This window comes from Somniosus microcephalus, chromosome 22 (assembly GCF_052327205.1).
Source record: "Somniosus microcephalus isolate GS21.2 chromosome 22, FLI_Smic_1.0, whole genome shotgun sequence".
Taxonomy (NCBI): Eukaryota; Metazoa; Chordata; class Chondrichthyes; order Squaliformes; family Somniosidae; genus Somniosus; species Somniosus microcephalus.
Window position 1 is genome coordinate 5,687,184 of NC_141008.1, and position 16,618 is coordinate 5,703,801.

General features: G+C 51.1%; 1 protein-coding gene across 1 annotated transcript in view; it reads left to right on the forward strand.

The window, feature by feature from the left end:
- The window catches only part of LOC147102007 (neutrophil cytosol factor 1-like), a 267,921-nt gene that overhangs the window by 130,070 nt on the left and 121,233 nt on the right, over positions 1 to 16,618 (forward strand). Inside the window, exon 9 of the mRNA XM_085964139.1 lies at positions 15,735 to 15,852. Within this exon, the coding sequence (XP_085820265.1) occupies positions 15,735 to 15,852 (118 nt within the window). The remainder of the gene's footprint in view (positions 1 to 15,734; positions 15,853 to 16,618) is intronic.

Here is a 16,618-nt window from a genome sequence, read left to right on the forward strand (position 1 = left end):
CTACCTCCAACCAGTAAAGGCCTGTTTGAGTTATACATTTAAGTCTTTGTGTTAATTGTTCAATACAATACACATACTTAACACTGGCGACGAGTCAGGCTCTTACCCTGCGGCAGTTATTCCAGGCGGCTTCGTCCAAAGACAGGACGTTGAAGAGAGGTTTCAATCCTCAACACCCCACTCAAAACTGAAGGGCAGCAGAAATCCTGACAGCTTCCAGCGACTGGAAGCGACAGGCATTAGGACCCTGAAGCCTCCATCAGCTTGTGAACCGGAGTAAAGACAGGACTGGGGAAGAGAGAGAGGTAGGGCGATAGCGATCGGCAGATAAGGGCCGGGCCGCTTTGAAGTGAGGGGCGCAGCCGGGCCAGCGATCGGGACCAAAGATAAGAGCCGCACTCGGACTGAAAGGCGCGGCGGCTGCAGAAGCTCAAGGTGCGAGAGTCGCGGTGCACAGCGCGGGCTATCGATCGCGGCGAAGATAAGGGCCGCACTCGAGGGCTGAAGGGAGACGGCGTCGGGGGACGGGTGAAGACCGCCAAGCGCGGGAAAACCGCCATTTTGTGGGCGGAGGACGACGGCAAGAGCGGGAAGCCGCCATCTTTGATAACAAGTAAAGAAAATAAAATCTGAGAAATTGCAAATCTACAATGCCTAAACACGGGAATATTAGCACCTTTGATAGTGACCTCGAAGATTGGGCCATATATGTTGAAAGAGTAAAAAATTATTGTAAGGCCAATAAAATTCGTGACCAAGATAAAGCTCTAACATTATTAAATTTAATGGGTGCGAAGACGTACGGGCAATTGAAACACCTGTTATCACCAGATGAACCGGCGGATAAGACGTTCGATGAGATTGTTACTGTCCTGAAAGATCATCTAAACCCCACGCCGCTGATGCTAGCGGAACGATTTAAATTTTACGACAGAAGGCAGCTACAGCATGAAAGCAATGCTGATTATTTGCTGGAATTGCGTAAATTAGCGAAATATTGCCAGTTTGGAACGGGATTGACAGAGGCACTTCGAGACAAATTTGTGTGTGGTTTATTTAAACAGGATACACAAAAGCGACTGCTCGAGGAGAATGAGCTGACGCTTGAGAAGGCGGTCACTATGGCAGCAGCACACGAAGCCGCAGCGAGAGGCACGGCAGTAATGCAGCTACGGTCACCGGAGCTCAGTGCACACAAATTGGGTGTGAGTTCTGGCAAATGTTATCGTTGTGGAAAGACAACGCATGATCAGAACCAGTGTTGGTTTAAAAACCAAGAATGTAGAACTTGTGGTAGGCTTGGACATATAGCTAGAGTATGCAGGTCAGGGAAGAAGACCAGCAACAAGAAGTCACCGCAAGGAAAATACGCAAAGGTACACAAGGTGACCGAACAGGAGTCCGATTCAGACGCTAGCAGTAATGAACTGGCTAGCTTAAGCTGTAATGAACTGGCTAGCTTAAGAGTACTCAACGCTGGTAAGGGTGCAGACCTCCAGACAATTTGGGTCACTCTTCAGATAGAAGGAGTCCAAGTAAAACTGGAATTGGACACTGGATCGGCATTGACGGTCATAAATAAGAAAGATTACGGAAAGTTATTCCAGCATATTCCCCTACAGGATACGGGGATTATATTGAAAACATACACGGGGCAAAGAGTGTACCCCATCGGGAAAATAGAGGTTGCAGTGGTCCACAAGGGCGAAGACAGTCAAATAATGGACTTATATGTGATATCTGAAGGAGGTCCTCCACTACTAGGACGGGAGTGGATTAGGAAAATGAATATGGACTGGCATTTCCTACAAACAATAACGAGTGAGAACTCGGTGAAGATAGTCGGCCCAGACTCTGGAACGGATGATGGTAAGCCCAACTCAGGTGCAAAAGACAAAGTTTCAGCACAGAATTCCACTGAGCAACAACAACATAGTTTAACTGTGGATTCTGAGTCTGGCAAGTCTACTGATGTGCCCATTTCTGAGGGACACCGGGCTCGAACTCAACTCCATTTCAAACTACAACAGCAATTAGAACAAATGCTTCGCCGTTTTGAGCAAGAGTTGAATGCAACGAAAGAGTTCTTTGATATAGAGTTGGAGAATCTGGAAAGACAACAGAAGCAGCTGATGGAGAAAATGGAGCAGGAGCACACAAAACGTCTGATGTCAGAGGAGTTAACGGTCAGCCAACTCCTGCATATGCTGAAGGACAGGACTCGGAAATGGGAAAAACTTGAACATGAACTTCAATATTCAAACGAAAGGGGTTCGGAGCTCTCAAAGGTTATTGGAAGAGCTGAGGTGGCAACACAGACTGAGATGACTGCAACAGAGCAGCCCTTGGATGCCAAAAGTACGCTGACTCACGTCAACGTAGAACAACAGACCGCTGAAACAGCTGCTCCGGTAGAGGGATTGCATAGTCCGATCAATCAATCTCCAAAGGAAGTTGAAGTATTAAAATCACAAATGAGGTCACTAGTAAACGACTTGCTGAAAGCCCAGAAAAAGCTGGATGCAGAGGTACACATGAAGAAGTCTCTTCAGGAAAGATGTCTGGATTTGGAACAAGAGCTGGCTAACGTCCAGCTAGGTATGGAGGAAATAGACGACCCTCTCACTGGTCTAGCTCAGGACGACACCGAATATTACGATGTCCTGTCCTGCCCAGCTTGTAACTTCGACTCCCAAAGTGCAGAAATCATGGAGGAGCACCAAAAGTCTACGGAACATCGGGAGAAGCTGGCTCTACGACGGAAACAGGAGGAAGAGAAGGAGGAACTGCGCATGCAGCTGGCAGCTGTGGCAGCTGACAATGGAGCCCAGAGAGTCTCCAAGAAGCAGAAAAGGAAAAGTAAAAACAGAAGATGACCCATCTGAACCATTATCACCTCTACCAGATCACACACGTGGTCCCTCCGAACGGAGCCAATTCAGTTCGGAAGTTCAAACTGTTAAATCCATGGAAGGACTATTGAATGAGTCACTCTAGCAACGTGAACCGACTACACCACAGAGATTGAATCTGTGAACTGTTTTCCGCAGAGACTGAATCTGTGATCTGTTTTTGACATGAAGTTATCTATGTATCTATGTTATTCTGTTATGTAAACCTGAAGTTATATATGTATATATGTTATTACGTTATGTTAAATGGGGAGATGACTGTAAAGCTAGGAAGGGAGGAATGTTGTGTATGTAATATGTGTGCTACTTTAAACCTATGGACAGGACTGCACTACTTGTTGGGCGTAGTGATACGCAGTACCACTCCTGGCCATAGGGGTATAAATAGTACTGTGGGTACTGATTCCCCTCAGTTCCCGCCTGTGGGCATGAAGTAAAGACCTATGTGCAGTCCCTACCTCCAACCAGTAAAGGCCTGTTTGAGTTATACATTTAAGTCTTTGTGTTAATTGTTCAATACAATACACATACTTAACAAAGACAAGCCCTGGCTTGTCTTGCAGTAGAACAGCAGAATGCTAGGTGAAGACACAGGCATCTTTCTTTGCTAATAAAAGCCTAGTTTTATCCAGTTAACTTTGAGCCTTGAAGTTATTGAGGCGCATCAATTTTATTAGCAAACTTTCAACGATGGATCAACTTTTGAAACCGGAACGCTTGGATTTGGACCCGCATGCTTCGGATGCATCGGCACAGTTTGGACACTGGTTCCAGTGCTTGGAATTTTTTATGGCCAACTCCGAAGCCGTCACAGCCTCTAGAGCCACCGGAGATGTGAAACTCGGGATCCTGCAGAATCGGGTAAGCCACCGGGTTTTTCCACTCATCCAAGACGCCGCCACCTACCTGGATGCCTGCAACATTCTAAAGGCCCACTATCAGCGGCCTACCAACGAGGTGTACACCAGGCATCTGCTTGCTACCTGCACACAGCGACCCGGAGAGTCGCCAGAGGACTTTCGAGTCACCCTAAAAGTGCTTGGCAAAGACTGCAAATGCAAAGACGTGAAAGCCACGGTATACACAGACGAGCTTATTCAGGATGCCTTTATCGCAGGCCTTAGCTCTAATTACATCCGGCAGAGACTGCTAGAGAAAACGGGCCTAGATCTGACACAGGCTGTGGACACAGCGCGATCGCTGGATGTGGCTCAGAAGAACTCTGACTCCTACTCTTCAGGCCGCGCGGCCCACGCTGCCTCGTACGCACCAAGGGCGCCGCCATGTTGGAAGACATCTTCCCCGCCCGGTAGCCCAACACCGTCGGAGCCCTGCTCTCCCCCCAGAAGCCCTACGACCGCCGCGACGCATCGGGGCCCCAAATGCTACTTCTGCGGGCAGCCGAAGCACACCAGGAACCTGTGCCCGGCGAAAGGCACCACCTGCTGTAAGTGCGGTAAGAAGGGGCACTTTGGGAAGGTGTGCAGAGGGAACCCCGCAGGCAAACCCGCCACCGCCGCGTGCGCGCCGTGGGAGCGACCACCTTGGACGCCATCTTGTCCGACCTCGTGGGGTCCGCCATCTCGCGAGCAGACATCGCAGATGCCACCTTACCCGGCCTCGTGTGGCCCACCATCTTGTCCCGATCAGGGCCCTACAGTGGCGTCGATCACAGTGGACCAGTCCAGACCGCACCCACTATCCAAATCAATGGTGGACATCGAGGTAAATGGGTGCAAGGTTAAATGTTTAATTGACAGCGGGAGCACAGAGAGCTTCATTCACCCTGGTCTGGTACAACGACTCTCTCTAACTATAGTCCCTACTCAGGGCAGGATCTCTATGGCCGACAAAACCCAGATATCGACTATTGCGGGTTACTGCACGGTACGATTGTCCGTTAAAGGCACTGTATATAATCATTTTAAACTGTTAATTATGAAGGATTTATGTGTGAGCGTGATCTTGGGCCTGGATTTTCAATGCCACCACCAAAGCATCACGCTCAATTTCGGTGGGACCCAGCCACCCCTCACAGTGTGCGGTCTGGCTACCCTGAAGGTAAAGCCGCCTTCGCTATTCGCGAACCTTACCCCTAACTGCTGGCCAATAGCGACCAAAAGCAGGAGGTACAGCTGGGAGGACAGGCGGTTTATCGCGACCGAGGTAGACAGGCTCCTGAGGGAGCGCATTATTGAACGCAGCAACAGCCCGTGGCGCGCCCAAGTGGTGGTGGTGAGGGGTAGCGAGAAGAAGCGGATGGTGATTGACTATAGTCAAACAGTGAACATCTATACCCAACTAGACGCCTACTCGCTACCCCGCATATCCGAGATGGTGAACCAAATTGCCCAATACCGGGTGTGATAATAATAATAACTTCCGGGAAGTTATGTCATCACTTCCTGTGAACTGTGAACTATGAACTATGAACTATGAACTGTGTACATACCTCACTTCCTGTCATATGTCACTTCCTGTTGGACTGGTATAAATACTGGTCTGTTCAGTATTGTAAGAGGCTTCTACCAGAGGCATGGTAAAGACCTCTCTTGTATATAGTGTGTTTATAAGTTACTTAAAGCTTACTTTAAAGTTACTTGATGGTAAGACTCCTTTTTCTTACATCAATTTAAGTAACTTAGTATTTACACTCACAAATACTAGACCTTCGGACAAACTCGGAGTTAAGGATCCAGGGAACCACCCATCATGGAGAGAATCCTTAGACCTATTCGTCTGGACTTGGACCCGAATACACCAGCAGCTGGCAGGGTATGGAAGCATTGGTACCGTACTTTTGAGAATTTTCTGGATGAATGTAAAGCGGATGCTCCTGCTAGATTGAGGATACTTATCAATTATGTGACCCCAAAAGTGTTCGAATATGTTGATGAATGGGATAATTACGATGAGGTGATTCGGGCACTTAAGAAACTGTATGCCAAGACTCCAAATGAGGTCTATGCTAGACATCTACTGGCCACAGCCCAACAAGGGCCAGGGGAATCAATTAACAAATTCCTGCAAGAACTTCGCAGGCTCAGCATAGATTGTAACCTTCAGGCAGCCTCAGCTGAGCTGTACCGCGAAGAAATGATTCGTGATGCTTTCATCTGCGGGATTGCCTCTCCATTTATACGCCAGCGTCTACTAGAAAGTAAAACACTTGAGCTACAAAAAGCTTTTGACCTAGCTTGTTCTCTGGATTTGGCAAAGAGAAACGCAGACCTCTATCAGCTGCCCAGATCGCGATCTGCTGCTGTAGCTGCAACCAGACAATTCAAGCGGCCTCAGGTGAACCCTATCATGGGGGAATCTAATTCTGATAATTCTGATGAAGAGGAGGAGGATGACCCCACTTTAGCAGCCTCTTGGCAATCTAGGAAGGAATGCTTCTTTTGTGGAGATGCTTTTCACCCTAGGAAAACCTGCCCTGCTCGCAATGCAATCTGCAGTTATTGCAAAAAAAAAGGACACTTTGCTAAAGTTTGCCTATCAAGGGCCTCTACGAGGGCCAATCCAGCTAAGGCCTACCGAACTGCCCCAATTAGGGCCTATCAAGATGCTCCAGCTAGGACCTATCAAGCTTCCTCTCGAGCTCTCTCCCGAAGAAGCACACCGAGAGTTTTAGCCACTCTCTGTGCAACGACACCAATTACAGCTGCTTGACCACAGAACCTGTCTCATGTAGCCACAAAAATTTCAATTAAAGGGCATACCTTAGATGCCTTAATTGACTCAGGAAGTACTGATAGTTTCATTAAGGAACAGATTGTTGCGAAATTGAAACTACATGTCTTCCCATCGGACCAGGCAATTGCGATGGTTCAGTCATCACTTAATGCCAGAATCTCCGGCTTTTGTGTTGTTGATATGACACTTCATGGTCGTATGTATCCCTCCACCTGACTTTCGGTGCTCAAGGACTTATGTAGTGATCTCCTCTTAGGGCTGGACTTCCAAAAACAGCATAAGAAACTCACCATTGAGTTTGGTGGATCCAAACCCGGACTTACTATTTCTAATATACCGTCTAAATTACCGTTTTGTGCATTGTCAGCAGCTTCACTTGATGAACCCTCATTATTTGCCAGTATTCCGCCTCGATGCAAACCAATAATAACGAAATCGCGGCGCTTTAATCAGGAAGACCAATCTTTTATTGCCGCTGAAATCTCTCGACTTCTAGCAGAGGATATCATTGAACCATGTTCGTCGCCCTGGCGGGCTCAAGTCGTCATTGTCAAGAACCCTCTAAAACCTCACAAACAGCGACTATGCATCGATTATTCACAAACCATCAATCAATATACCGACTTGGACGCCTACCCATTGCCGCGCATTGATGATACGGTTAATAAACTGGCTGAATACAAAGTGTTCTCAACTTACGATTTAAAAAGTGCCTATCATCAGGTACCCTTGAAGGTCTCAGATAAGCAGTACACGGCCTTTGAGGCTAATGGATGGCTGTACCAATTTTGTCGCCTCCCATTCGGGGTTACTAATGGAGTGGCTGTCTTCCAACGGGCAATGGATGGCCTGGTTAAGCAGGAAAACCTAAGGGACACTTTTCCCTATCTTGATAAAATTACCATTGCAGGTCACGATCAACAGGAACACGACGCCAACCTCCAAAAATTTCGGGATGCCCTCCATCGCCGTAATTTGACCCTGAATGAATCCAAATCTGTTGAGTCTCAACCGACCATCAACATCCTTGGCTACTGCGTAGGCAATGGTATCATTAAGCCAGACCCAGAAAGACTTCGCCCGCTCCAAGAGCTCCCGTCACCTAAGAATCCGGCTTCTTTACGTCGGGCTCTCGGTCTGTTTGCATACTACGCTAAATGGATTCCTCATTTTTCGGACAAAATCCAACCCTTGCTGCATGCTAGATCATTTCCACTGGGAACAGCGGCTGTTGCAGCCTTTAACCTTCTCAAAAAACAGTTGGAAAAAGCGGCTCTTCACTCCATCGATGAGAATCTCCCTTTCGTGGTTGAATGTGATGCCTCGGAGGTGGCGATCTCGGCTACTCTGAATCAGGAAGGTCGTCCTGTAGCATTTATGTCCAGGACCTTACAAGGTGCCGAGCTACATTATCCTCCGGTTGAGAAAGAAGCCACAGCCATCATAGAGGCAGTACGGAAGTGGAACCATTTTCTAGCTCGCCAGCACTTTACATTGATCACGGACCAACGATCAGTCGCCTTCATGCTCGATAATCGAAAACGAACCAAAATTAAGAATAATAAAATACAACTTTGGAGGGTGGAACTGGCCTCTTTTGGTTATACCATTCTCTATCGGCCTGGCAAGGAGAATGTGGCCCCGGACACCCTCACACGGGCATTCTGCTCCACTATGTCATCCTCCACTCTCATGGATGTCCACAATGGATTGTGTCACCCTGGCGTTACGCGCATGCTACATTTCGTACGATCACGGAATCTCCCTTTTTCCACTGGAGATGCAAAGAAAATATGCTCAGAATGCTGGCTTTGTGCGGAATTAAAACCTCAGTTCTTCCGCCCCTCAGATGGTATACTCATACATGCAACCCAACCGATGCAACGACTTAGCATCGATTTTAAGGCCCCAGTGCCCTCTTCAACTCGGAACACATATTTGCTCACCATGATCGACGAATATTCACGTTTTCCGTTTGCCTTCCCCTGCTCCAATATGCTGGCGTCCACAGTAATCTGCTGCCTTGAGCAGGTATTTTCTCTCTGTGGCATGCCGGCTTATATTCACTCAGATCGGGGTCCATCCTTTATGTCAAGGGAACTCAAGGACTACCTCTCAGAACGGGGAATTGCTACAAGCAAAACAACACCATACCATCCCATCGGAAATGGGCAGGTAGAGAGGTATAACGGTATCATCTGGAATTCCGTACGTCTCGCTTTAAGATCTCGGGGCCTACCAGACCAGCAATGGGAAACAATGCTTCCGGATGCATTGCACTCTATACGGTCCCTGCTTTCTACAGCCACAAATACTACACCTCATGAGCGGTTCTTTGGATTCCAGCGTCGCTCATCTCATGGGGCATCACTCCCGTCATGGCTAACTACTCCTGGACCTGTATTACTTCGGACGTCTAAAAATGACCCTCTCGTAGACGAGGTCGAACTAACCGATGCCAACCCCACCTATGCAAACATACGATATTCCGACGGCCGAGAATCTACCGTATCATTACGGGATCTGGCTCCCTGCCCACCAGGACCTAGTGGGACATCGGGTGATGGCATTTCACCAGGAAACTCTTGGGACCTATCGGGTACCCCTCTCCAGGATCCTGATCGGACACCAACTAGCTTGGTGCCGGTAGAACCCCGTACTCAAGGTTGCGACCCTCCCAGTACCGCGCATGAAAGTACTGATCCGCCACAGACCAGCTCTGCACCTCCCTCTGAACAGAGGCAGTCCGACTTTGAACCTATTGGGGCTCGTACTCGAAGCCATGATCTCCCCGACCCTTCACAGGGCAATCCAGGCCACACAGACTCTGACCAATGGCCAACCGCATGTAAGCGGACCAGCGACTCTCTACGACGGGAATCCAAACGGGTGCGACTCTTCCTTGTTCGGCGGCTGCAGACCAAAAGGAAGACCACAGCCTCCTAATCCTGCAGGAGGGAAGAATGTGATAATAATAATAACTTCCGGGAAGTTATGTCATCACTTCCTGTGAACTGTGAACTATGAACTATGAACTGTGTACATACCTCACTTCCTGTCATATGTCACTTCCTGTTGGACTGGTATAAATACTGGTCTGTTCAGTATTGTAAGAGGCTTCTACCAGAGGCATGGTAAAGACCTCTCTTGTATATAGTGTGTTTATAAGTTACTTAAAGCTTACTTTAAAGTTACTTGATGGTAAGACTCCTTTTCTTACATCACCGGGTGTTCTCCACTATCGACCTCAAGTCAGCGTACCACCAGCTCCCTATCAGACCAGAGGACCGTTCGTACACCGCCTTCGAGGCAAACGGACGCCTCTACCAGTTCCTCAGAGTCCCCTTTGGGGTGACGAATGAGGTCTCGGTCTTTCAGAGGGAGATGGACCGCATGGTCGATGACCACCACTTGAAGGCAACCTTCCCCTCTCTCGACAACATCACCATCTGTGGCCACAACCAACAGGACCACGACTCAAACCTCGCGAGGTTTCTGAAAACCGCACAAAAACTCAACCTCACTTACAACGAGGACAAGTGCGTTTTCAACACCACGCACCTCTGCATACTAGGCAGCGTGGTGGAGAATGGGGAAATCAGACCAGATCCCGACCGATTGCGCCCCCTACGGGAGCTGCCCCTGCCCAACACTCCCAAAGCCCTGAAAAGGTGCCTGGGGTTATTCTCGTATTATGCCCAATGGGTCCCTAACTACTCCGATAAAGCCCGCCCCCTCTTGAAAGCATCCTCTTTCCCGCTCTCTGCTGAGGCCCATGCTGCCTTCAAAAGCATTAAGCAGGATATTGAGCGGGCCACGCTACAGGCAGTGGATGAGAACACTCCCTTTCAAGTGGAAAGTGATGCGTCTGACTTTGCCTTGGCGGCCACCCTACGGGGCGGCCCGTAGCTTTCTTCTCGAGGACCCTCCAGGGGCCCGAGATCAGACACTCCTCCGTGGAAAAGGAGGCCCAAGCTATCGTGGAGGCAGTGCGCCACTGGCGGCACTACCTAGCTGGCAAACGCTTCACCCTACTTACCGACCAGCGGTCGGTAGCGTTTATGTTTAATAATAAACAGAGGGGGAAGATTAAAAATGATAAGATTCTTAGGTGGCGGATCGAGCTCTCCACCTTCGAGTATGACATCATATACCGGCCGGGGGCCCTTAACGAATCCCCCGACGCCCTCTCACGAGGGATGTGTGCCAACGCCACCGGGGATCGGCTACAGACCCTCCACAATTACCTCTGCCACCCAGGGGTCACACGACTGTTCCACTTCATAAAGTCCCGCAACTTACCCTACTCGATTGAGGAAGTTCGGTCTCTGACCAGGAACTGCCGCACTTGCGCTGAGTGCAAGCCTCGGTTCTACCGCCCTGATAGAGCCCACCTAATCAAAGCTACACGGCCCTTTGAGCAGCTTAGCTTAGATTTCAAGGGCCCCCTCCCGTCAGTCGACCGCAATGTTTACTTCCTGAACATTGTGGACGAATACTCCCGTTTCCCATTCGCCTTCCCCTGCCCAGACATGACCAGCGCCATGGTCATTAAATGCCTCAACAGCCTGTTCTGCCTGTTTGGTATGCCAAGCTATATCCACACGGATAGGGGGGCGGCCTTCATGAGTGAAGAGCTACGCCAGTACATGCTGTCCAAGGGGATTGCCACGAGCCGTACCACCAGCTACAACCCCCGGGGTAACGGTCAGGTGGAGCAAGAGAACGGGACAGTATGGAGGGCAGTCACTCTAACTCTAAGGACCAAGGGCCTCCCTATCTCCCGCTGGCAGGAAGTCCTCCCAGATGTGCTCCACTCAATACGGTCACTATTGTGTACCGCCACTAATGCCACGCCTCATGAGCTAATGTTTGTGTTTCCCCTGAAATCCACCTCAGGCGTATCCATACCGTCATGGCTCTCCACCCCAGGTCTGGTACTTTTGCGGAAGCATGTGAGGGGCCACAAGACGGACCCTCTCGTGGAGCCAGTGCACCTGCTCCACGCCAACCCACAATACGTGTATGTCCGGCACGCCGACGGACGGGAGGACACTGTGTCCATAAAAGACCTCGCCCCAGCCGGTAACAACAGCAACAACGACAACGACTACAACAACAACAGCAACAATGACAACAACCACAACAACCATTACCCACCCACTCCACCCACTATTCTTTCATCACCCCCGGAAGAACACCAGCCAATGGTACCCCCACCACCTACTCCTTCAACAACCCCGGTGGCGCCCCCGGCAGAGACCCAGGAGGTCACCCGGGACACCCAGCCGGCACCCGCGGCACCGCAACCGTTACGTCGGTCACAGAGGACTATCACACCCCCGGACAGACTAAATCTGTAGAAGGGGTGAATGTGATGAAATATGTCATTCATCAGACTCTGTATTTAACTACATATATTGTATTGCCTGCTCCTGTGTTTTTACCTTGTATTGTATATAGTGCACCGCCCCCTTTCTCCCCATTGGGTGTGTCGGCTCCGCCCATACCTGGCCCTACTTAAGACAAGCCCAGGCTTGTCTTGCAGCAGAACAGCAGAATGCTAGGTGAAGACACAGGCATCTTTCTTTGCTAATAAAAGCCTAGTTTTATCCAGTTAACTTTGAGCCTTGAAGTTATTGAGGCGCATCAAGCCTGTCCAAAACAGCAGCCTGGGCCTCTGCAGAATGGGCCTGTGTGAAACAGCAGCCTGGGCCTCTGCACTATGGGCCTGTGTGAAACAGCGGCCTGGGCCTCTGCAGAGTGGGCCTGTGTGAAACAGCGGACTGGGCCTCTGCACTATGGGCCTGTGTGAAACAGGGGCCTGAGCCTCTGCACTATGGGCCTGTGTGAAACAGCGGCCTGAGCCTCTGCACTATGGGCCTGTGTGAAACAGCGGCCTGGACCTCTGCACTATGGGCCTGTGTGAAACAGCGGCCTGGGCCTCTGCACTATGGGCCTGTGTGAAACAGGGGCCTGAGCCTCTGCACTATGGGCCTGTGTGAAACAGCGGCCTGGACCTCTGCACTATGGGCCTGTGTGAAACAGCGGCCTGGGCCTCTGCACTATGGGCCTGTGTGAAACAGCGGCCTGGGCCTCTGCACTATGGGCCTGTGTGAAACAGCGGCCTGGACCTCTGCACTATGGGCCTGTGTGAAACAGCGGCCTGGGCCTCTGCACTATGGGCCTGTGTGAAACAGCAGCCTGGGCCTCTGCACTATGGGCCTGTGTGAAACAGCAGCCTGGGCCTCTGCACTATGGGCCTGTCTGAAACAGCGGCCTGAGTCTCTGCACTATGGGCCTGTGTGAAACAGGGGCCTGAGCCTCTGCACTATGGGCCTGTGTGAAACAGCGGCCTGAGCCTCTGCACTATGGGCCTGTGTGAAACAGAGGCCTGGGCCTCTGCACTATGGGCCTGTGTGAAACAGCAGCCTGAGCCTCTGCACTATGGGCCTGTGTGAAACAGCAGCCTGGGCCTCTGCACTATGGGCCTATCCGAAACAGCGGCCTGGGCCTCTGCACTATGGGCCTGTGTGAAACAGGGGCCTGAGTCTCTGCACTATGGGCCTGTCCGAAACAGCGGCCTGGGCCTCTGCACTACGGGCCTGTGTGAAACAGCAGCCTGGGCCTCTGCACTATGGGCCTGTCTGAAACAGCGGCCTGAGTCTCTGCACTATGGGCCTGTGTGAAACAGGGGCCTGGGCCTCTGCACTATGGGCCTGTGTGAAACAGCGGCCTGGGCCTCTGCACTATGGGCCTGTGTGAAACAGGGGCCTGGGCCTCTGCACTATGGGCCTGTCCAAAACAGCAACCTGGGCCTCTGCACTATGGGCCTGTGTGAAACAGCGGCCTGAGCCTCTGCACTATGGGCCTGTCCGAAACAGCGACCTGGGCCTCTGCAGAGTGGGCCTCTGCACTATGGGCCTGTCCGAAACAGCGGCCTGGGCCTCTGCACTATGGGCCTGTGTGAAACAGGGGCCTGAGTCTCTGCACTATGGGCCTGTCCGAAACAGCGGCCTGGGCCTCTGCACTACGGGCCTGTGTGAAACAGCAGCCTGGGCCTCTGCACTATGGGCCTGTCTGAAACAGCGGCCTGAGTCTCTGCACTATGGGCCTGTGTGAAACAGGGGCCTGGGCCTCTGCACTATGGGCCTGTGTGAAACAGCGGCCTGGGCCTCTGCACTATGGGCCTGTGTGAAACAGGGGCCTGGGCCTCTGCACTATGGGCCTGTCCAAAACAGCGACCTGGGCCTCTGCACTATGGGCCTGTGTGAAACAGCGGCCTGAGCCTCTGCACTATGGCCCTGTCCAAAACAGCGACCTGGGCCTCTGCAGAGTGGGCCTCTTTTTTATTTTCTCCATCCCAATTGTGGAGCCGCTCAGCCTGAAGAAATCTCACCTACCTCTTGCCACTTTTCCAATGGCCAGGAGTTTCCTCGGAGTTTCCTTGGAACTGCTCCAGCTCTCGCCGTTGTAAATGTCCCGTAAGTGCAGCAGAAACCTGGCGATTGGGCTAAACAAGGCCCAATATGAGTCAAATAACTTAGATATCAGGACCCAAACTCTTTAGCGCCCCAAACTGGCGGAGCACTGTGATGGTGCAGGGAACAGAGAGGCCTGCGGACTGAAGTAATCGGAATAAATCAGCTGAGCTGTGGGCACCAGTTAGGAGTCCCGACACAGTTTGCCTGTTCGGGCCTTACCAAACTCGGCCCGGCCGAGTCCCAGAGGTAGGTTTGGGGGGGGAGAGAGGCGGAGCAGGGGTGGGCCAGCAGAGGCCCACGGTTGTTGTGTGATGGGGGCGCGGAGCAGGGGTGGGCCAGCAGAGGCCCACGGTTGTTGTGTGATGGGGGCGTGGAGCAGGGGTGGGCCAGCAGAGGCCCACGGTTGTTGTGTGATGGGGGCACGGAGCAGGGGTGGGCCAGCAGAGGCCCACGGTTGTTGTGTGATGGGGGCGCGGAGCAGGGGTGGGCCAGCAGAGGCCCACGGTTGTTGTGTGATGGGGGCGCGGAGCAGGGGTGGGCCAGCAGAGGCCCACGGTTGTTGTGTGATGGGGGCGCGGAGCAGGGGTGGGCCAGCAGAGGCCCACGGTTGTTGTGTGATGGGGGCGCGGAGCAGGGGTGGGCCAGCAGAGGCCCACGGTTGTTGTGTGATGGGGGCGCGGAGCAGGGGTGGGCCAGCAGAGGCCCACGGTTGTTGTGTGGAGCCAGGGGGAGTGTTCCTGCTCCTTCCCACTCCACAAAATATGAAACATTGTCCAAGTTTCGGGGCCTATATTTAGCGGCCTCCAGCAGCCCCTCGAGGCTGGTTCGGCTGCTCAAGACCCACCGATACCAATCGGAGTTTGTGCGTTGCATGCCCTGACTCGACCCCTCGGACAGAGGGTTTGTTGGTGGAAGCAGAAGATCCAGGAGACTTGGGGGGTAGTGTGGTTACGAGCAACATTCCCCCAAAGCTGCACGGGCGGCAGCTGCGATCGGGAGGTTCTGCGGAGGCCGCTCACTAGCTGTTCTGCTGGAAAAGATATCGTACACCAAACATAAAGATTAGCGGGAACATTGGTTATAAGCGTAACTCACGTATGCCCAAAATTCTGGTTTTTTTTTTAAAGTCATGCTTGTTTGGAGCCGAGATTACAGGTGTCTCTGGGAGGAGGAATCTCCAGGCCTGAATATTCCATCGCCAGTTTCCCTTAAAGATACTTGAAGTATTGACATGATTTTAATCGCCCCACCATTGGCGGCCGTGCCTTCAGCTACCCAGGTGCTAAGCTCTGGAATTCTCTCCCTAACCCTCTCCGCCTCGCTACCTCTCTCTCCTTCTTTAAGACCCTCCTTAAAATCTCTTTGACCAAGCTTTTGGTTACCTGTCCTAATATGTGCTTATGTGGCTCGGTGTCAAATTTTGTTTGATAATCGCTCCTGTGAGGCACCTTGGGATGTTTTACTTTGTTAAAGGTGCTATATAAATGCAAGTTGTTATTGTTGAACAGGATACAATACAAGGTGAAATTCGGGTGCATTTTGGCGGGGTTTCTGGTATAGTTTGAATCATTCTGAAGAAACTGGTTGAGACATATTCACCAGCATGTTGTGGGGAGGTTAAACTTCCTGTTTGATGTTGTAGGTGAGCTGCATAAAGTCATTCGAAGCTACACCGCAGCTCAGGAGGATGAGATGAGCCTGGACGAAGAAGAAATGGTTGATGTAATCCATAAATTGCTTGATGGGTGGTGGGTGATACGGTAAGTGGAAAATACACAGATAAAATATACACTTAACGGTATGACTCTCATTCTATTGCACCTTGCAACACCTCAGGACGTCCCAAAGTGCTTTACAGCCAATGAAGTACTTTTGAAATAAAAACAGAAAATGCTGGAAACACTCAGCAGGTCAGGCAGCATCTGTGGAGAGAGGAACAGAGTTAACGTTTCAGGTCGATGACCTTTTGTCAGACCTGGAAAAAGCTGGAGATGGAACAGGTTTTTAAGCAAGTGCGGGGGCAGGGAGAGGGGGGAGGGGAGGAAAGAACAAAAGGGAAGGTCTGTGATAGGCTGGAAGGCTGGAGAGATTAAGAGACATTAAGGGCTGATGGTGCGAGGCAAAAGGAGATGTAAAGGGACAAGTTAAGAAACAAAAGATGGCTCTAGAGGAAGTGTAATGGCGATGGCAGAATGATCAACAGCTGCCACGTGGGAGAGGAAAAAAAAGACAGGGGCCGAGGTTATGGTCTGAAATTGTTAAACTCAATGTTAAGTCCAGGAGGCTGTAAAGTGCCTAATCGAAAGACGAGGTGCTGTTCCTCGAGCTTACGTTGAGCTTCATTGGAACAGTGTAAGAGGCCGAGGCCGGAGAGGTCAGAGTGGGAGTGGAGCGGTGAATTAAAGTGACAGGCGACCGGAAGCTCGGGGTCACCCTTACGGACTGAACGGAGGTGTTCCGCAAAGCGGTCACCCAATCTGCGTTTGGTCTCCCCAATGTAGAGGAGACCGTATCGTGAGCAGCGAA